Source organism: Linepithema humile, chromosome 6, assembly GCF_040581485.1.
Source record: "Linepithema humile isolate Giens D197 chromosome 6, Lhum_UNIL_v1.0, whole genome shotgun sequence".
NCBI classification, from domain to species: Eukaryota; Metazoa; Arthropoda; class Insecta; order Hymenoptera; family Formicidae; genus Linepithema; species Linepithema humile.
Window position 1 is genome coordinate 21,519,913 of NC_090133.1, and position 21,541 is coordinate 21,541,453.

Below are 21,541 nucleotides of genomic sequence, written 5' to 3' on the forward strand. Positions count from 1 at the left end.
AATGGAAAAAATTTTAACGATGATGAATCGTACAACTAGATGGGAGATACGATTCGCTGATACGATTTATTACCATGCAATATCTCATGATAATTAAACATTTTTTAACTGCCATAACTTTTCCGTTTGCTAAATATCTATCCTGCGAAATCTTCATTGCGACTAGCAGTCGTAATTATTAAACGACGACCAGAGCCGTCTTTTTACGAATAATTATAATTTTTTGCGGATGTTCATCTTTTTATCGATTTACATGTCCGTTTTCATCAACTTGTCTGAAAAAAGATAAAGTCTTTGATAATCCTTCAATATCTTCCTTTGCCGAAGTATCTCAGTAATGATAGACTGTTTTAATTTTAACGAGATACCAAAGCTAGAATAACGAATCGGGCAAAAGGCAACCTGTATCAGAAAGCAGTTTTCGCCATTCATATCGTATTCAAATTAATTTAGAACGAAGAAGAACTGGATATTTATTGAATATTCTCGACTATCTAAATGAATAAAACAAATATCTAAAATACATACACGTCGCCGTCCTAGCATTAAAAATCTTCTATTTAAATCTCCAATTTAAAATTAATATACGAAATGCGTTGAAAAATATCTGGAAGCTGCAAAACAAGAATGTGATACGTTCACATCATATCAATAAACATTTCACGATGCGAAAGCAGCTTAATAATGCAGTTATGCAGAGCGGCAGATAAAAATTTAAGAGAAAAATGTATGAGCAGGACTCACTTTTCCTCAAAGTCATCGTGCGGGAGCCCTCCATAGGACTGAACAGACCGTTGCACGTAGCGTCGCCGCTCTGCGCCACCCGGTATACCTCGGCGGTGCCCTCGGGCACCGGTCCGCCCGGCAGGACGACTTCGTGATCCATGGCACCCATGCCTAAAGCGGCACGGTTGTTCAGATTACCCTGCACCGTCTGGCCGGCCTTCTCGTAGACGAAGCATCGGTATCGATCCTCGTTACTGGACGCGTGGCCGTGATGCAAGCGGCCGACCAAGTAACGGCTGCTACCCTCCTTCCAGGTGGCCAGGCATTCCAGTTCCTCCACTGAAACGCGAAAAGAAAATACGTCCACCTTGATATTCGAGACGGAAAAAGTGCGGAAAGCTCCAGGCGAGCGCGAATTCCGCACAATCGACGGCAATCGTTCAAGTGGCAAGGTTTCATCATATGAAATCTACACATTTTTAATCATTTTTTTATCATTACACGATGTCTGGGCTCGCCATTCAGCTTTCATCTATGGATTTCTTGATAAATTTTAGTTGACTTTTTCGTATTGAAATATTTGAGCGATTAAAACACTCTTAAAGTAGCCGTTAAGTCTGCCAATGTTCCTTCGTTCTCTGTAAGAGAGCGCGGCGCGATATTGCGAGACTAGCAAATTGTCAACGGCGCTCTCAGCCTGTTAAGAGCGTTTAAATCTGTATACCGTGTGCTCTTAAAGTGCGCGCGGGCGCATCAAGCGAGTCTAGCGTGTAAAGCATTTGAAACTTCGAAAGCGCATTTAGCGTTTCGAAGCGTGTTACGAGATAATGGTGAAGCACGGTTGCGGCCTGACACTGCGCGCGCTCCTATGTTTAAACTGTCTGGAGCAACAAAATTAAATGAATTTGAGTTTGACGTTCGGAGCGCTAAACGCGCTTTCGAAGTTTCCGGGCATTTTACACGCTAGACTCGCTTTCGGCGCGACTGTAGCTTTAGCTCGATATACATCTCAAAGTTTTATTCTGCGAGAGCGACTCCGCGAACGATAAAAGTCATTCGTCCTAGACAAAGGATCGAAGGGAAAACTCCTAATGACGTTTACTAAACAGTTCCACTGTTACGGCTGTCGAGTGGAGTCTCTTTCTATAACGTATATTTCAGTTTTTGGAAACTGCAAAACTTTACGACATCTGTAGTTATCGATAGAAAATCGTCTGACATCATCGTACTTGTTTTCGTACTTTTTGTTGAAGAAAGTAAATCCTCTTTGTCGATGGTAACGCTAAAATGATAAAATAACCGCGCTAATGCCTGCAAATAAAAGATGTAGTTTTCGATCCGTTATGATTCTTACTTTCAAATCGCATAGAATAACGATAGATAGGTTGGAAATGTTGATATAATACCCCGCGGCTCGATTTGGCGGCGAATCGTTGAAGCAACTCTTTCGGCATGCCCGTTATCCGCCGTTCGCGGCGTCGCTTCGTAAAGAGGATTTCGATAGCACTCTTGGAAACGCCATTGAAGGAACGAACCAATGCAAACGGATGAGGAAAAAGCGGCGCGCGAAGCGGGAGGAGCGAGGTACGTTCTGTCGTCCGAACGTCCTCCAGCGATCGTAGACTGCCGTGATTTCCGCGTGAAAAACGCTACCGCGATTACTGACCATTGCCCGCCGGTCATACTTCGATATCCATTTTCGCTTCGCTGCTGGATTTTTATTCGCCGCGTGCAATTTTAATGAAAACGTACCTGGCGGTTCGTGATAATTGACAGGAAAGTGGATAAAAGAGATATATCATACTCCCACGAGAGTTGAATATAATCACCACATAGATATATGCAGATTCTCATCATTATAGGTATATATTGTTAACTTAACGCCGCACTGACGCATTTATTATATTATAGAAGATTTCTTTCGAAATATTAAATCAACTCGCTGTGCAACATTTACTTAAAAAAATTATAAATTTGTTAAACACTGCGAATCGTTGCACATAATTTATCCAATCTGCGCATTTTATTTGTTCTTTCAATTGCTTTCATGCAATTTAAAGTTTATTAAAATTGTTCAGACAGACGTCTGAAATTGTAACGACTAGAAAAAAATAACGGCAAGGATTGCAAGCTTGCGGAACGCGTTTACACATGCGAAGATAAAAGCAGAAATATATGAAGGGGATTAAAAACAAGTAAAAGTTTTAATTTGCGCTGGTTGAATTTTGCTGATGCTTACGGTTCATTACTAACTTTGATATGTACACTTTATTATACGGTATTTGCTGCAACAAAAAAGAGTTTATGTATCAAAACGTGATTTTGACAAAATTTAAAATAAAATTGCATTTTTTCATTGTTATTTGTGTTCTCGACGTTTATGCGAAGTGCATTAAATTTATTAGATATTGCAGTATAAAGAAAAAGAGTAATTGTTTCCACCGCGAGAAAACATTCAAATATCAATTTGTCAAAGAGCATTTCGTGGTGTAAAATATAATATTCAGCGTTCATAAAATTTTTAAATAATTTCATAAAATTTTTGAAGAATTTTCCGTAGGTTCTAGAACTATGCCGCGTAATGTGCAATAAACGAAGAAGAATTATTTGCTTCGACTAGAGTGCCTTTTTTTCTAGAACGGGAGAATTTTTTCGCTACCTTGTAGAGAATCTATTTTGGTATACAAATTTCCCGTCAAGAAAACGTTGACCTAAAATTCATCAAAGGTTCCGGTGGTTAAAAGACCTCCGATAGATCTAGAGCGCACCTCGTGTATAGGTCCAAAGATACGTTCGAATGGCGCGGGCGTTATTCGCCAGCAAAAATGTTTCGAGCGCAGCGAGCGCGGTGTACGGCGCGCCGTCGACGACGCCCGGCGTCGTAAAGACGCTTCCCCAAGCGCTCCTTAAAGCGCTATTGGGAGAAGACAGCCATTCAACGACGGACGGAAAGGGACGGTCGGAAAGGGACGGTCGGAGTAAGACGAATGAACGGAGAGAAAGAAACGAGGAAAGCGACCTGACGGTGCGACGAGCGAGTGAACGAGCGATCGACTCGACGGCGGCGAGCGAGCTTGGAGAGATTTTCGCGTGAAAAACGATACTGGGATTCTCTTCGCGCTGTCGCCGCCCGAGATCCTTCGGCTTCCTTGGCGACGCGACCGACGAGACCGACAATTATCGGTTTGCAACCGGTCTCGAGGCATCGCCCGAAAGACCGCGCAAAAGAGCGAGAGATGTTATCGCCCAAGCCGCCGCCGCAGTTCGCTCCGCCACTTTTCCTTCCCTCCCATTCTCTTTCTTTCATCCTCTAGTTCTCATTCCCTAGAATCTAGAGCCCCCAAATAGAGGCAGCCGACCTCCGGGATCCCGGAGGCCGCGTATCTAAATCACATCTCGCGCGCGAGAGTCCGCCTTCCTTTTTTCCGGACGACTCTTTCTCGCGGCTCGCTCTTTCACCGTCGCCGCGGCCGACGCCTCCTCGTCTTTTTATTTCCCCGTTCGACCACTGTGAAGTCGGTTTTTTGATCTCCGAGTAATTTGAGAGGTGCTGCTCGGGAAAAAAGAACCCATTCCTGGACTTTACCCCAGGTGTTTCCCTCTGTGCGCGTTTCGCTCCGTGTCGCTCGTCTCCGTCAAAGCATCCGGCGAGGAGATTCCGATTTTTCGCTTTCTTGAACGCGAATACGTCTTGTGCACGGGTGAGCAACGTCGGGAAAAGAATCGGCAATCGATTAATCAGGATTGTAAGAAATTGTGTATTATTTGAAAACCTTTGTTAAGCTAGCACCCCCACCACAAAAAATTAAAATAAAATATATACCAAAATATAGTGCTATTTAGAGAATATTTTAAGACCAAAAACGATTTTCTATGTTGATTTTTTAGACTACTTTACTCTAGCTTAACAAGGGTTATTTGGAATCGGTTATTCTTTCGTAATATATCGAAAATAATCGCGATTTATGTTGAAATAACAAATTTATGAAACAGAGTAATAACTATTGATAACAACGTTCTCTCAACCGGTGTTACAAGCTGTATGCGAGTGTATACGTTTTTTTCATCAAATCGTTTTCGATAACAGGGATGGATGCGTGTTTGAGCGTTAGTTAAAACATTACGTGTCATGAAATTTAGAAACACGAATTGAACGATAAAACCGATTTTTTATGCAGACCGCTTAAATTGCTACATTGAATTACGAAAATTTTCAAACGCGAATAAAAATTTAGCTGTTTCGCGCTCTTTTTCATCGTCATCGATACGTCGCGCGATACCAATAAATCGGTTTCTCAACAGGTTGTTGAAGCGGGAAGGCGTTGACGATGTCCCTTTTCGCTTAAATGACAGGATTCAGAATGAAAAGACCGTAATATCCGTGCGTCGATTTAATTCTGAAAAATCTGCCGCCTGACCGAATCGCAACCGCTCTTTTTTCCCTTTAAAGTGTTCGTTAAAGGTACGATTCGTCGGTTAGATTTCGCCCGAAATCGTTTCCATTTTGGTGGGTGTTTGAAAAACACCACGCGGGACCAAAGCGCATCGAAAGTAAATCCGATCAAACGCGACGAGGAAAATAGAAGAAAATGCGGGGTATAAAGCCGCACTCTATAGTCGGTTCTTTCATTCACTTCATTCGCGGTATTTACATGACGTACATAGACTTTTTTAATCCATCCTGTCATCAGAAATATTGCAAAAAGTTACGATAAAATCGACGGTAGTCTAAAATTGCGGCATTAAACTTTTCTCGAAACATTTAATTGTAGCACGAGGAGCAGCTAAATAATAGATTCTAATATCTTTTTCATCGGCATTGATCTTCGAAACTTGTTTTTTAGAGACAGACAGAAAGTATTAATAATTTTTTTTTAACGAAGCACAATATTTTTAATACTCCATAGTTTTGCGATGAAAGAAAAATACTATATGTTATTATCTAACGAAGGAAATGAAATTTATGCTATCGGTTTTCTTTTAAATATAACTGCAGTGTAAATGCAAAACAGTTTGTAAAATACCTGCATATAACTTTATGGATAAATGTCAACTTTCATTTGTCAAATTCAGGACACTTTAAATATTCAGACAATGCAAGCGCAAAAGTACTTCTCCAGCTTTGAATGTAAATTATTAAGCCGAAAGGATATTCACGAAATGAATATTCTATTCTATTACCCTTCTCTATTCTATTACCTGCTGACACCCCTTAATAGCAGTCCGGAATCGATGTTGGAGTTGATGAATATTTAGACGCTGTCCACACACATTTTGCAATGTAACTTGGTATAATTGACAACGCTACGGTAGCTTCGAAACGGATTATCGGCGGCATCGATTATGCCGCAATATATTAAATTGAATACACGTCGGCCAAAAGTAGACACATAAACCCGTATTGACTACAAATTTAATCTTGCTGTGCCGCGCGATTAAATGCGAATCCATCGAGTAACGAGTGTTTAATTGAAGCGCGCAAGATATACAAACTGATGGTCGTCAGCCCTATCAGAGAACCGTTGAAGTGACTACTCGCACGAAATACCAATCACGCTAATAAGCTACACTACTCAAATTAAACGGTGGCAATTAACAACTGTGAATATATATATATGAATAAAATCTTTGTCTAATCTCATTTTATATATATATATTTTACCAATTTATTATATATATAAATTGGGATTAGACAAAGATTTTATTCAACGAGGACTCTATGCTAACATATCTTTTATGAGTATTATTTAATTAATTTATGGAATGGAAAAAATGTACGTGATGAAAATAATATAAAAATATAGAATGTATTCAGAATAGATAGAATTTCGCATCGCGAAATTTATTACATTATTATAAGGTATCTAAAATTCCGCACAGTACTAAAGAACATACGAACGAGATTATAAAAGAAACATATTTACATAATTTGTAAAAATAAGATTATGCATCGTATTTACATAATTCATAATATTACAAAAACAGTTTCGAAGCAACATCCTGGATACATTGGTGTTAATAAACTAAAAATTTTATAAAAAAAAAAAATGTATACAAGCTCGCGTTTAATAGTATGCAAAGTTTATTCGTGAAAAAAGCGAACTTTTATCTTTAGCAATATTAGATATATAAATGGAAAACTTAGTATCTCAATGTTTCTGTTAAAATAAAATATACATCAGATTTGTCAAAGAATGTGCAGATAAAAGAGAATACGATAAGAAGCGAGAAAAAAAACTTTGCCCTTTTTTCTTTCTCTTCGAGACTTAACGATAGTTTTTAATCTAGTTTACACGATTACTGCATTTTTTATTTTTCCTTGAAAGTTTTAAAATAATTAATAAAATATGCATTGCGAGAGAAGTTTCTAGAATCATATTTTTTAGCTACGTATTTTTCAGACATTATGATTTAAAGACTGCGGATTTCTATTTGCAATGTCAGCTACTTTTAAACACATTTTGACACACGCATACCGCCTTTTTTATATTAGAGAATATATAGATAGAGTTTCCGTGAACAAAAAGTGCATCTTACCTGCGCTCTCCGAAGCGGATACGTCCGGGCAAGCCTGATACTTGAAGAGGAGTCTGCTGTCGTCTGTACAGGTGTCAACGTTGCTTGGTGGATTCGAACACGTACCGTGGCCTCGATTGTACTCAAAGGTCATAGGTCCGCGAAAGGGGCACGGTACAGAGGGTGCCTCCTCGCGAAACATGGAATATAGCAACGCATCTCCCGTGATATACGAGCAGAGAGACGCCAGGGAGTTCCTGCTGTGGCAATAGGCTGCAACAGGAAATTAATTGAAATTAAACGCTCGTCTCCCAGTTGTTACAATATAAATTTACATTAATAACAAGCCTGTTTGCCGTCAATATCATTTCATAAATTCGCGGCACGAATTTTCCCGAAACGCGTTTGTTATTTGAAAACGTGACGTCATTCATTACGCCGTGACGTTGAGAATAATGTGACAGAAGTGTGTTAAAGAGCGAAATATCCGAAAAATAATTTACGTAATATAAATGAGGCAGATACACTGAATATATCTGGTAAATCCATTTTAAGTACATTAAAAATAGGCACAGCGGCGGTGCAACTCATAATTTTTCATATTTCGAGAGATAACGAACCAGTTCATAAAAGTGCTTGACACAAAATCCGATTATTTTGCGGTAGTATTTTTGTTTTCTATAAAGAGGAAAGTGGGTAATCTTATTTTATGCTGGCGGAATTATACAGCTAAACTGACATATTCTCGAAACGGTTGTATTCTTACTAATTAGCAAGTCGTGTTCGGCACATCTATAGAATTTATATAAATAGAATATTATTACGTAATCACACTCGAGAGATTAGAAGTCTTGTGATATCGGGGGAGACTTCAATTTTCCGCGAATGTAATATTGCCGTTATCGGATTTCGTATCGCTGATGATAACGTATCACTCGTACAGAGCGTAAAGTGAATAAAAGCCTCTACAAGCCGTCCTATTACTTTGCTTCACTTCGCCCACGGAGAAGTTCCGCGGCGGCAAATCTTCCGTCGCTGCGCGTATCATTTTTCGAGCGAACCGATGATAATCGCAGTTACATCTCTTTTTACGAGACTCTCCCCGGGGAATCACGACGTTAATAAAAATTTTGCCGGATAACGAAAAGTTCTTATATCGTCGGCGACACGAGCGGGCGGAGTCGCGGCGACGTTGGCCGTCGGCGGAAAAGAGGTGGAAGAAGGTCGAGTTGGACGATGACGAATCTTCCTGAGTAGCAAGTTTATACCCGCGGTGGAAGTTTAACCGAGGATATTTCCCTCGATTTCTTTTCCCGCGCGACGGAAAAGTGCCGGAGACTCCCGCGAAAGACTTCGCCCCGCGAAGAGACTTAACTTTTCTGCACGCAGGTGTTACCTGCGACCAAGCTCGAAAAATCGAGCAAAACTCTCGTCGCCAGTCTACCTCTTTATTGGTGGCGCTCGAGCTTTTTCGGAGTGCTTATAGTTTCTCTTCTAATTCAAATCTTTCCGCTGCTTCTCGACGCATGAGCATTGTTCGGGATCAAAAGTAGCGCGGTGAAAGAAGTTTGCATAAATTCATGTTGATTTCCGTTTTGGCGCAAAAAAATATTTACTTCGGATTTGATTGTTAAAATGTGAAGATAAAATAATAAAATGTGAAGATAAAAATGATATTTATTCAATTGTGCGTGTCGCATGTGTATAACACGAAAAAATTCTATCGCCATCGGCACGTATGGCAGACTTGAGAAAGACTCCTCAGCGTTGTGAGAACGAAATTCACGTTTCCTTAATAAAGTATACGTCGTTCGTGGAAATATTGCATTTGCTTCGACGTTTCATTCGTCCGTGCCTTGACGTTCGCAACCGAGTTGTCTGGATTCACGCCGGGAGGATAGAGAAGCGCGCGAGCGCCAGCCCGGCTCGTCCCGCTCCCCATTTTTCCCGACGACAAACTGTGCTCAACGAAGGCAGTCTGCGAGCGACGGTGCCCGCGGCGTGACACTATGCAGATTAAAGCCCGATAAAACGGAGAGGAGGAGAGAGAAGAAAAACGGGGGACTTTGACAAATCGTCGAAAAATGCCGACGCGAGACGTAGGAGGCGGATCCAGCGCGCGGACGCTGTCGCGCTTTTTCCGCTCGTACATGTTGACCTACGCTTTTTTCTCTCTCTCTCTCTCTCTCTCTCTCTCTCTCTCTCTCTCTCTCTCTCTCTCTCTCTCCTGCGCCCGGACTGCGAGTCGGACGTGACAGTAGTCCGACTCCCTTTCGCGTCCGGTGGGCGAAACTTCGGGCTACTTCTTGGTGCTCGTATCGTCGCGCTCGATACTCGATAAAAATGCAGGGGACAAAGTATCCCTTCTGGATCGCTTGAACTACTTGTTCTAAAACTATTCGAATACTCTGCGATTTTTATGTGGGGCAATTATAACTTGCAAAATCGTGTAACCGCGATGTTTTATAACGAGCAACTCTTCCAAACGAGTTTGCAGTACAGATTATAGAGTTTTTACGCATTGTATTATATATTGCAACATAATCCGGTAACAATGCTGTGAGCTTAATCGCGATAATAAATTGAAATATTTATAAGTATGAAAAAAATTATTAAAATCATTCTTGCAGTTCTATTGATGCAACTAAACAATTATCTGACTACTATATTTAACATGTGGAAATCTGCATTGGGATTTGTGCAGCCTTTGCGTCAGCATTCAAAGTTACTAACCGGAAGCGAACGAGCAATATACTTAATCCGCGAATACGCAGACTACAAAATGCGGCAACATTTCGTTAGGAATTATTATCTCACAACGGGTTCGTTCGCCGCTCGGATGAGCGTATTAACAAGGCAGGTAGAAAACAAATATCCATAGAACGTTGAGGAATATTTCAAATTTTCTTTACACGATAAATAAGATTGGTATTCACAGAATCAGCGAAACCGTTTTCGTAACTGCTTGTCTAATGTCGCGTTCGTACGACGGGGAAATCGTTAAAATCCCCGTCCAAGAATAATTTCAGACGCTACGATTCACTCGGCATTTTCTCTCTCTCTCTTGCTTCTCTTCCCGTCATCGCGTCGAGCTTTTAATTAACGATCGGCATCCTAATGAACGAACGGTTCTTCGAGGGCTACCGGCAAATCGTTATCGATCCAACGAAATAACGACGGCGCCGAGCACTTCGTGCCACGTATTTCTCGTACTTATTTTTGTGCTCTATATTTTGTACTTACTCTCTTTGTATTGGAGAACATTGGAGTGTTTTTCATGAATGACAACGCAGCGGTAGCATGATTTCCTGAAACAAGAAAACGAAGAGCTTCGCTTTAACTCGCGTTCTTCGTGCTGTCCCCGTTAAGGAACGTTACTTTGCTGCTTGCTTCCATTCGCGCATTCAAGTTAAACAGGCCGAATAAAACGATTTGAATAACGATTAAAAACAGAACCGACGAAATTCAAGAAATGCGTCAATTCTTTTCAGCAAAAATTAAGCGAGAAGTAATTAAAATCTCCAATAATTGAAAAATAATTATTAAAGATGAGAAGAATTTAAGTTATATTCAATTATGAAGCGTACGATTAGAGATCTTAAATTTTCTCAATCTTTTCCATACAATGATTCCAATGTTAGTAGTAAGCGATTTTTCTCTTTCATGAAATTAAAATATATATGAATTTAATTTAGCACTCTTAAATTTCAGATGGCCGAGCAGTTCAGACAGATCGGATCTCAAGATTGAATATCAGACTTCGGACTTTTCAAGCAGAAGGTAAGTTCAAACTAATTTTAGATTCAAAAATTCGGAAATTGACATCTGCGTAAAGTTGGGCAAAAACAGATTCATTTTTCGCGTGCATACTATTGCTCATATTTTTTTTAAATATTCGAACTGATTGAACTTTCAGGCCACAATTTACATTCTGAACTCGAAGCTCATTTTTTTTGCTTCGAGCATACGATACGCAATCGTTCTCATCTTAAATTCTAATCTATTTCATTTTATTACATTAACCGCATTTTATCATCTCATTGTATGAAAGTAGTACAATAACGTTTAAATTTTCACTGCCGTGTCTTACGGCGCATTTCTTTCTCAACTTCTTTCGTTTCGCTTGACGGTATATCGATCGGATACCTTGCACAGGCAAGTCCGATAGAAATCTTCAGAAAACTTAGAGGGCCAGCTCGTGTGACACGAACATTACACGGCAAAAGAGAAGCTTGACTTTCGCCGAAACTTCATTAGACTCATTACGTTTGAGGCCGCTTATTTTTCGCGTTTTCGTGAGGAGAGATTGAAAAATCGCATCGTTATTCCGTTACTGCCAACGTGCCGCAATTTTACCTTTCACAGATAAGTATTGCCTATTTTTACAGCAAACGGAAGATACAGTTGTCACGAGTTCGTTTTTCATCGCGTATAAAATTTCTTGGAAGAGAAATAGGAAGGGCTTCGAAATGCATAGTTACGTTACGTTACCGTATGTTGTTAACGATATTGCCAATTTTGCGGAATTGAATAAACCGCTCGAGATAAAAAGAGTATCCAGGTTATTTGGTCGAACGATTTCGCTATATTAGCTTTAGTAACTAAGGCTTTGATCGCTTGGATACATGAACTGCACATGTTATCTGAATCCTATGTGTGCAGCTTCGTAGAAAATTTTCAACAAAAATTGTCTCGCTACAATTGCTTGCGGTGCACAAAGAGATTAAAATAAATATGATATCAATAGATGCAATATGGATAACTCTTTTATTTCGCTACGATACTTGAAGGAACCGATTTGGAAATGAAAAAATTGATTTTGCTTTTGCCTGCTACTGTTTCACCTTTTAAAAATAAGAAACGTACAAATATCTACGATTTTTATCTAAAATAAGAGACATCTTCAATCACGAGTTTTTATAACAATAGAAATCTATAATAGAAAAATCTAATCTTGTTTATCTTTCAACAGTGAAGCGCGCTTTGAACTTTTTATTCGATCTGTTATTTAAAGACAATTTGGTGGTTGAAGTATTTTTATAATCTTTCTATTTATCTCTTTTTATTTATAATCTCTTTAATAATTTGTAATCTTTTTCATAAGTAAAATCGCGTATTATCGTGAAATGCGAGAAGACATATCCGATTACTTACTGATCTACTAGGAGAAACTTGTCGCCTTCGTTGTGTAGACACTTGCCCTTGGTGGATAATTCGTTCTTGAATATCTGTATCGATTGCCTCACACCACTTTGAAACCACGAGCCTTCCCACCTCGCTGGAAACGAGCATTCTGAAATCGCAAGAAATGGAATTCAAGGTTAGAAAGCGCTCCACGTTGCGTTTAATATATTGTATAAATGTACGTGCATCAAATGTAGGTTTTTTATATCATTAAAAACAGCATTTATTTAATTAATTTCCATTAAACTGAAAATTCGAGAAATTTACCGAAATTTCCATCTCTGCGGAATATTTATAAACAATCGCGATAAAGTTGACAGTTCGCAAATATTAAATAAGATAATGTTTATTTCGAAAATTCTCGTGTAATATTCATGCTTCCGACGAGATTTCCGTTCCTGTCTACACGTTATACGCCGCAAAAAGAGAAAAAACAGAGGGATGTAATATACCCAATGAAGTAATTCGGGACAAATCGAACGCAGAGCCGAAGACAAGGGGGGAGGGAAAAAGGTAAGAATAAGAGAGACGAGGGAGATTCGTGGCAGAGGGATACGAGAGGGAGGTAAAGAGAAAGAGGAGCCGGAGAGAACACAACGTGTCGGTGGCGAGATGGGAATTCCCGGGGCGGGATAATCCCGAGGGCGAGGCGAATTTCCGGAAACTACTGCTAGTATGGAAGGGATACATCCAGCCGAGTTATCGACGATAATCGAAATCCGGAGGAGTCCCTCGTGCCTCATTCGTTTCCCCGTGCGTAGGTCCACCTACTGAAAACGAGCGGAGATACGGGGGAGGTGTATTTTTGAACTCGACGAGGCAGAATAGGAATCCATTTTGGAGAAACGAGCGGATACCACGCGGATACCGAACGATGTTTGATCCGAGCATGAGGTGAAAATTACGAAATAGGAATGATGGATGTATCTCTGTTTTTCTTTCTATATTCAACAGATATGTATTGTTCTCTGAAACATATTATTTTTTGAACGTTGAACTCGTAGTAAAGTCGACGCAGTCGGTCGCGCTGCACGTTAAATGATATATCCTGCTTTCAATAAATATCTTGCGACATTATGCGTAGACTTAAGCAAAGTGATATGATTATTATTTCATAAATTTTATTGACCCTTTAATAACGGAAACGCCGATAAAGACAATTTTCGTCAAAATTGCGTAACAAAATCGCCCGGAATAATCGTTGAATCGCCATTACTCTGCAGCAGTATCGTTTCTTGGAACATTGCATTAATGTCTTCATCTCACCTCGATTCGAATTGTCATTCTATACGTGTCCGACGTAATTTACTTTAGAGATTAATTTAACAGCTTAACTTTATTATGGTACCACTGATTCGCTTGTAGAGGTATTCTTCGTTAATATCCTATCAGATATAACTGCCCAAACTCCCTTTATGTATAGCATAGCATTAGCCAGACTGCTAAAACTAATAGTCTCATAATTCTGATTTACCTCACGCAATAATTAGCGGCGTAAATTTCGTCCGTAAATTCACTTGTATCTATTAATAATATTTACGCAAAGGTGCATTTGTGCGTTTTTGCATAATATAATTTTCGGATAAAAAATAAAACGTCTCATTAGGACATATTGGATAATATTGATCGATGCACTTAATTAGACATCAAGAAGACGTATTTGAGAGACGGGAAAGGCGCGAGGCTTGACGCATAGCATGAAAGTAATTTAACACAGAGAAATATTTTCGTAAGGATTTGCGGCGGTAACAAAGGGAATTTTAGCGAGAGCCTGTAATGGGGCAAGACTGTTATCGTTTCCCGAAGTTGACTCACGGTGTTGATTCGTCTAATTGGAAAAAGTTTTTTTAGCTCTTTAAAAGGGGGGTTGGCTAAATGTTAGTTAAATGGTTTGCACCGACCGTGGCATAAATAGGGACCCCTTCGAGAACGAAGCGTCTGCGGTGCAAATTTTGACTCGGTGTTTGTGATAACAAGGCGCGAACGAACCGCGCTCGGACGTGTCAAGACTGCCTTTTTAAGATATCCTTTTTCTCGTTTCTCGCGCGCGAGTGGCCGTTGACACGTTAAGCTTGCGAGCTTTTATTATGGTTTGCACAAACATAGCGCGCTTCCTCTTTATTCTGTGTAAAGGAAACAAGGTTCACGTTTCTTGGCGAGTGAGTTTAAAAAGGATTTTCTATAAAAATAAACGGAAACCTTGGACACATGAAATACACGAGAATCTTCTGTACATTTGGTTAATGTTACTGCAGAGAATCAATCTCGTCATTAATTTTACTATTTCGTTTAAGATCATTTCTATTTTGAAAATGTAACTCCATAGATGTCAAGTCTAACTTTCTCAAATTACATTTGCCTATTTGTCAATTTTTCTTGTTATTAGATATTATTCGTAAAATATGAGGAAATAGTGTTTGTAAAATAAAGAAAATATGGAAGATTAAAATATGTATAGCAAGCAAACGCATCGAGTTAACTTGAAACCATTATTTTGATTTGTCTTGCATTATTCGCAGCGAGCGAAAGTAATTGCGGGGGTTAAAGAAAAAATGCGTGCTGAAAAAATCATCGGGCACTCAAGGATGATAGGTACAGGTGCGTTCGGCGAAACAGGGATCGATACGACGCGCAGGCTTCGCACTATGGTCCCGAAATTCGTCAGCCACCCTCTCTCACATTCATCTCCCTCTCTAGCGCCGTTTTACCGTCGGCGCGGCTGTCCCGGGCATTTATTTATTTTCACGCGTTTCGTACGCCGCACGACGTAGCCTCGACTTTCGGGCTCAGGATGAGCGGTGAGGCGGAACAGAATAAGAAGAAGGGAGGAGAGAAGGGCTCTTAGTCGAGTCGGTGGGGCGGAGAGAATGCGGCGGGACGCGACTCGCGAGTCGCGTTTACGATCGTAAAATTCGCGAGAGAGACTCGAAACCCTGTAATCACAGTTCGCACCAGTCGCCCACCATGATAGAGTGCCGCCGAAAGAGAGGAGGAGAACGCGACGGCTGCAAAAACGTAGAAAATAATCCGAGCTTGCGTTTCAAACGAATTACATGAACTTCTTTTTTTCTTTTATTCACCCGATTAGCATCTCTGTGATTATTGATTTATTTTATTCGTTGCTTGCGAAAATGAACGATTTATTATCGAATCCTTATAACTTATATAATTCGCTATATCGTTATAACTTATATAACTAGTATCACCAGCGATTAAGCAGTTGATTATTTTTATCATAGTTTCGTAAAAGTGTAACGCTGTTTTAATTTTCTCAGCTTTTGCTTCTTCGTTTTTAAAATTAAATGTTATAGCTTTAAAGAGCGATTAAAAGCGGTTAAATCGCGTTAACAAAGCTCCTTCCAATCGCGAAAGGATAAATCGGGATACGCGGGCGAGCTTTCGGTCAATCTAGCAGCGTTAAAAGATTTTCCATGCGGCGGAGAATAGCGGTGGAATGGAAAAGGCGAAATGCGGGCAGGGCGAGAGCGGGAGCTTTTCGACCACCGCGAAATGGAATGCTCTGAAATTTTATATTTATGCTTCATGCCCGGTTATATTACTGGTTTCGGTAGGAACCGACCGAGTGGACGAAATCGATATGGACGCCGATACGCGTGTCGATCTAACCCGGACCGGTAAATTGAAATCCATAACCGCGCGTATGTACATAACGCGCTACATGTTTCGTTACCGTTGACGTAGTATCTCGTCTTTGAATGGTAAGGGTATGAATCGGCGTCGATGCAATTCTCGCGTTGTATCCAATGCATGGTTTCACTTTTCTTCCATTTTCGCGAGCATGTCGCGTAAAATACACACAGCCGGAACACTTTTCGTTACGCAGTAACCTCCCGCGGATTTATTCGTGTGTAAGTCAAAGTCTGATAAATAAATTGTAAATCTGATGAGAATTTATTCAACTGCATAAACGTCAGCGCGGAAACAATTTAAGATTAAACAATTCTCAATATGAATGCCGCGTTAAATGCAAATTCCAATTAAATGACGAGAAATAAATTTTTTATTATATTTGAAATCGATAATTGTAGAATTTTTTGATTACACTCAAAATATTATTGTGTGCGTACTTGTGTTTTTTGGCCGGGCGTTTGCAATTTTAAAATGCAGTTACATTTTGTTGATGGCAGAAAAAAAGGAGTAATATGAAATAGTGAGATTGCGAGAGAGAAGCAGACTCTCTTATGGATAAAATGGCGATAAAGTTTTCATCCCTAGCAATAAATAACGCCGTATCGTTACTTTATGGTTATTAGTGATTCTTGGATAACCGGTGACGGAGTATATTTATAGTTTAACGCTGATAAGAATATGCTTCATCCGCGATGAAGATACAAAATCAGTTTTTCCTCGCTTCAAAGTAGATTCTCGCAAAGAATATTTCTCTCTCGCAGAATCAACTTTTTATAGAGATTATAGAGATTGATATAAATTGTTATATGAAGACGAGAGGGAATACAATATATAAGTAAATACTGTATAGGAAAGCTATTTTCGTAAGCTGATTGATAATAAAATTGAAATAGAATACATAAAAAATGCATAAAATACATAAAAATAAAAACTAATAAATTGTAAAAATAAATATATGAAAAATAAATATAGAAATTTCTATACACATTAGTAAAATTAAAATATTACGTATATTTCAAGTATTTATATTTCATTTGTTTTTATTGCGCTGTACGCGAGAGATTGTATCATATATCTTGTCAATATGTATATTTGCGATCGATAAAAGATTAAAAAGATCGAAAAAGATATCTTATTAAATAAAATAGTTTTTTTGAGAAGAAATTAAAAAGTCTTGAAAAGAATATAAAAACTCTCTATTACATATCTAATAAATCTTCTGTTATATATTTAACGTACTTTCTTTCGACAAATTAAGGACCCTTGTTACGCACTCAAAATTCTCTCGCGCTGTGTATTACGCGTAACGCGAAACACCTATTGTATCCTGTTTTCGGGGTGATCACGCAATCTTATTTAAGTCCCCTCTACCCAGATTCGGACGACGTTACTTACCGCGTAAGTTACGATCGTTGTAGCGGCGAGAAGTTGAGAAACGTTCTTATGTGCTCGACACGCAATTAAGTGGGCTTTATTCTCACGGACAGGACATTACTTTCCGCCCGTCTCCTCTGCCTCCCCCGAAGACCCCCATCGTCTTTACCTCCCCCCCTCCCCTGGTCCAACGGTTGCCGCACCCTGCTTTTGTTCACGTACAACGATCTCCCGCACACGACGGTAATTCACCCCTCAAAACGGCGCACGTTCGTCGACAAAACGATACGCGTGCGCGGCATAATTTCGTTAACAAATAACTGTGTTACGAGTCACCGTGTACGACATTACTCTTGTAAGCGATGAGCAAGAACAAGAGCCATGCATTATTATTACGACAGTGACAGAGTCGCGCTGTGTGAGAATTAGCAAAATTGGAAATTTATCGTACAATGTAACAAAGCAAGTTCGTTGTGCAAGAAGTTCCCCCAAGTGGTCACTGCAACCACTATTGTTTGTCAAAACATTTTCCATTTTCGCATTAAATGCAATCATACATAATTAAGCGAAGAGTTTTGCTGAAAAGTCAAGTAGACACTCGTTGAAGAGTCCGTCATCGAAATTCCGCTTACGATGCGATATGATGCAACATCCTTCATTTGTGATACAGTTTTCACGCGAATAAAGACACACACCGTCGGATGCGTTGATTTTCTGAAAATATATTGCGCATGATAGAGGCGAATGCTTCTCAGCAATCGACAGTCTCTTTGGAACAACCGCGCTGGAGTTAAATCTATCGTCGCGCGAAAGCTCGCTCGAGTCGTTACGTCGAGTACAAAGAATGACGAACGGGCGCTCTTTTCGGCTCGGATATCGCGATTGTTACCCGACAGCGTTGGCGACGACCTACTTCTGACACCGACGCCGACATTATTTTTCGTTAAACGAATGGCTCTCGGTAGCGAAAGAGCGCGGATTTGAGAAACGCAAAATTATGTGGGCTTTATTCTCACAGACGAGTCATTACTTTCCCGTGACCTCCTTATCCCGCCCCTACCATCGTCCCCCCCCCCCCCCCTCTCTCTCTCTCTCTCTCTCTCTCTCTCTCTCTCGGTCCACTGCTGCCCCCTTATTCCGTAGCCGTGCCCGGGTAACGATCCCCCGCGAGCCAGTAATTTTCACCTCGAAATGGGCCGTGTCGTCCAATTGGACAACGATAATAAGGACAATAGCGACAAGAATAATTGCTACAGTAATGAGTGAAATCACGGCTCCGGAAGTGATCTCGCTTATTGTAAAAGATTGCCTTTGTCTCTGTCTACGGCGTGGAAGATGATAATACTCTTAATTAGCCGGCCTGAAATTCCTTCGCTCAAATATAGGGAAATTAAAATTGCCCAATGTCTGAAAAAAGGCTCTAATGGACTGTATATGAAGATGATTGCGAAATAGAATTTCTTTTTAATCACTTTATAACATGTTTCTGCGACAGCAGCATATTTTGTTTGTTATTTGACAATTAAAGATTTGGTGAAATTAAGTACTAAATATATTTTTACATTTAAAATTTTTCTCAAATTTCAAAAAATTCTCACAGCTGCTTATTTGAATATTATTTAAATATTAGTTTTATTTCTATCTCTTTTACTTACTGCCTTTCCGAATTTGCATATTGATCGAAAGAACGCGGTGGGTATACATCAAAAGTTTTTAAAATATATAATGTATGCTACATTTCAAATACACGCCTCAGATATTACATTTCCTGTACTTATCATCCTTTTTGTAGCGCGGGATAACGAAGCTTGCGAGATCGCAATATATTTCTCGAAAAGATATACGTCAGCATACCAGAGATTAATGGTAAGCAAGATATTTCCGTGGAAAAAGTATCGCAACTATGGTAAAATCGCATAGAAATTCCTAATAATTTCTTTAAATTAAATCGTAACTTAAGATTAATAAATGTGAAATTCACAAATAGATCAGAAACGGTTTAACGAAATAATAAGTAATTTATTACGACCATATAAACTTGTTCATATACGTAACAATAAAAATATTTATTTGTTGATAGTTTAACTTTAATCCATTTTAATAGAAAAATATATTTTTTTTTGTTATGTTGAAGTGAGCAAATATAAAATATTTCTAAATATAAATGCGCAAATACAAAATATTCTGTAAAAATTTTTATCATTGTTGCTAAGGTAAATTTACAGTAAAAGTTAAAAGTTCAATTTAAACATTTACTCAACTTCAAAATGCATTTATATTTATTTGATATTTATTTAAACTTTAATTTTCATTATTTATTATGAACATAAAGCAAACGTCAAGTTTTTAATATTATTGTTATATTACATATATAAAAGGATCCATATACAAGTGAACGAAAATCTTGTAAATTTTCTTTCGATCTTGATTTATAATGGAACGTTGACTGATAATAGGCACATTTAAGGATCGATAAAGAACAATCGCAGCGCAAGGGCATATATCAGACAAATTTAAGGAGTTGCTGTTTTCATGGCTGTGAAATTATCTCGCATTGTCTCTTTACTTGCTCCTCGTACCTTTCTCCTTTCAGTGTAGAAGTAACGACCCCCACGAGACTGTAAGTCACCCTCCGAAATGGCCCGCGACAACGTACGCTGGCGTCGCGCACCCCTTACTCCGGTAAAGCGATTGTCATGTGATCAAGCCCGAAATTTCTTGATTAAGACAGGGACAGGCCGTGACCTAACGTGATTATGCGCGCTCATTCCCTGCAATCGATCTCGACTTACACGCCAACATAAATATTTCAGTTGTGTCTACCTTTAATTTGTTTGCTCGAATCTACAAACATTAACTCAAGTTGAATGAATTTCTGTTTCAAGTGTTCCAATTTTAGGATACAAAAAAAAAGAATAAAAAAGAAATAACAGAATTTATTTATGCGGCTATATAAGCGACAGTTATAAAGTCCAATAGGTATTTAAATTCATATGATTTCGGCACAGTCTAAAAAAGAAACGTGATATTTTTTTAAAAATTGATTTACGAAAGCTCGACTGCAAACAATCGTAATCGTATTGCAGTATTTCTAATTATATATAGATTTTTTGTGCGATGTGGACAAGCAAGCATCCGCATCGGAGATAGCTTTGTTGCGCATGACTTTGATGGACTTCGCATCTGATACGAATTCGCGTCCGAAATATTGGAAATTCTGCGGGAAAAGCCGATGCGCGATGGAAAGACGACGCAGGTAACGCCGGTAATTGAACGTAACGTAATCTCGTTATTGTCTTCGTTGTCGGTACAACAAAAAAAAAAAAAAAAAAAAAAAAGGAAATATGCAGCACGGACGGAGAAAATTGCTTGACCCGAAATATACATCTATACGAGCGAGTTTTAATGGATGGCCCGGTATCGCGTTTGACCTCTGCGTAATTAGTACGCACTCGATACTCGGAGAAATTTAACATCGCGCGTCCCCGACACTTTAACTGAATAACTGTCGAAGTGTCCCAACAATTTGCCGGGCATCGATTTTTGCTGAACAACCCAGCAATCCGTTTTTTATCGAACGCGCCGCAATTATAGCGCGACGATGTGCAAACGACAAGTATCGAGCTTACACGGAGTGATTCGGAGAATCCGATAAACTTCTAAAGGTAATGCCAATTTCACGGAACTGAAGCGAAACTTCAGAGTGCCCATGGAACTATGCCATGCAGTATAATGTGCATCAACAACAACCCTATTCGATAACAATAACTCGATAATAATTGGAGAGTCACGCAAATAATTTATTTCCACCTGAATAATATTCCAAAAATTTAATTCTTACTCCAAAGAATATTAAAAGAATTTTTCAAAAGATATTAAATGTATTAATTAAATGATCTAGTTGTTTAACGAAGCAGTTTCCTAAACATTTTAAGCAGGAAAATTAGATCACGATCCTTCTCGTTAGTCGAACGAAGTTTAATAAACAGCATTTAAATTTCTCTCTAATATTTCAGTTTTATCGGGCAGAAATTTTGAATGTTTTTTTATTCCTACACAATTAAGTAAATACCGAAAAAAATATAAAGAA

The 21,541-nt window shown here is 39.1% G+C and overlaps 2 protein-coding genes across 18 annotated transcripts in view; one reads left to right on the forward strand and one right to left on the reverse strand.

Moving 5' to 3' along the window:
* The window catches only part of LOC105671809 (very long chain fatty acid elongase AAEL008004-like), a 334,136-nt gene that overhangs the window by 87,053 nt on the left and 225,542 nt on the right, over nt 1–21,541 (forward strand). For 13 of the 16 annotated variants that reach the window (XM_067356999.1, XM_067356996.1, XM_067357004.1 and 10 more), the window contains one exon: nt 10,954–11,022. The gene's annotated coding sequence lies outside the window, so the exon portion shown is untranslated. Of the gene's footprint in view, nt 1–10,579; nt 10,751–10,953; nt 11,023–21,541 lie in introns of those variants that run through there. The other 3 variants (XM_012366266.2, XM_067357005.1, XM_067357006.1) reach the window with 1 other exon arrangement.
* The window catches only part of LOC105671805 (uncharacterized), a 252,615-nt gene that overhangs the window by 61,816 nt on the left and 169,258 nt on the right, over nt 1–21,541 (reverse strand). For both annotated transcript variants that reach the window (XM_067356984.1, XM_012366255.2), the window contains 4 exons: nt 12,397–12,535; nt 10,486–10,550; nt 7,264–7,515; nt 745–1,065 (listed from right to left, as the gene is read on the reverse strand). In XM_067356984.1, coding sequence (XP_067213085.1) covers nt 745–1,065; nt 7,264–7,515; nt 10,486–10,550; nt 12,397–12,535 — 777 coding nt within the window. The remainder of the gene's footprint in view (nt 1–744; nt 1,066–7,263; nt 7,516–10,485; nt 10,551–12,396; nt 12,536–21,541) is intronic.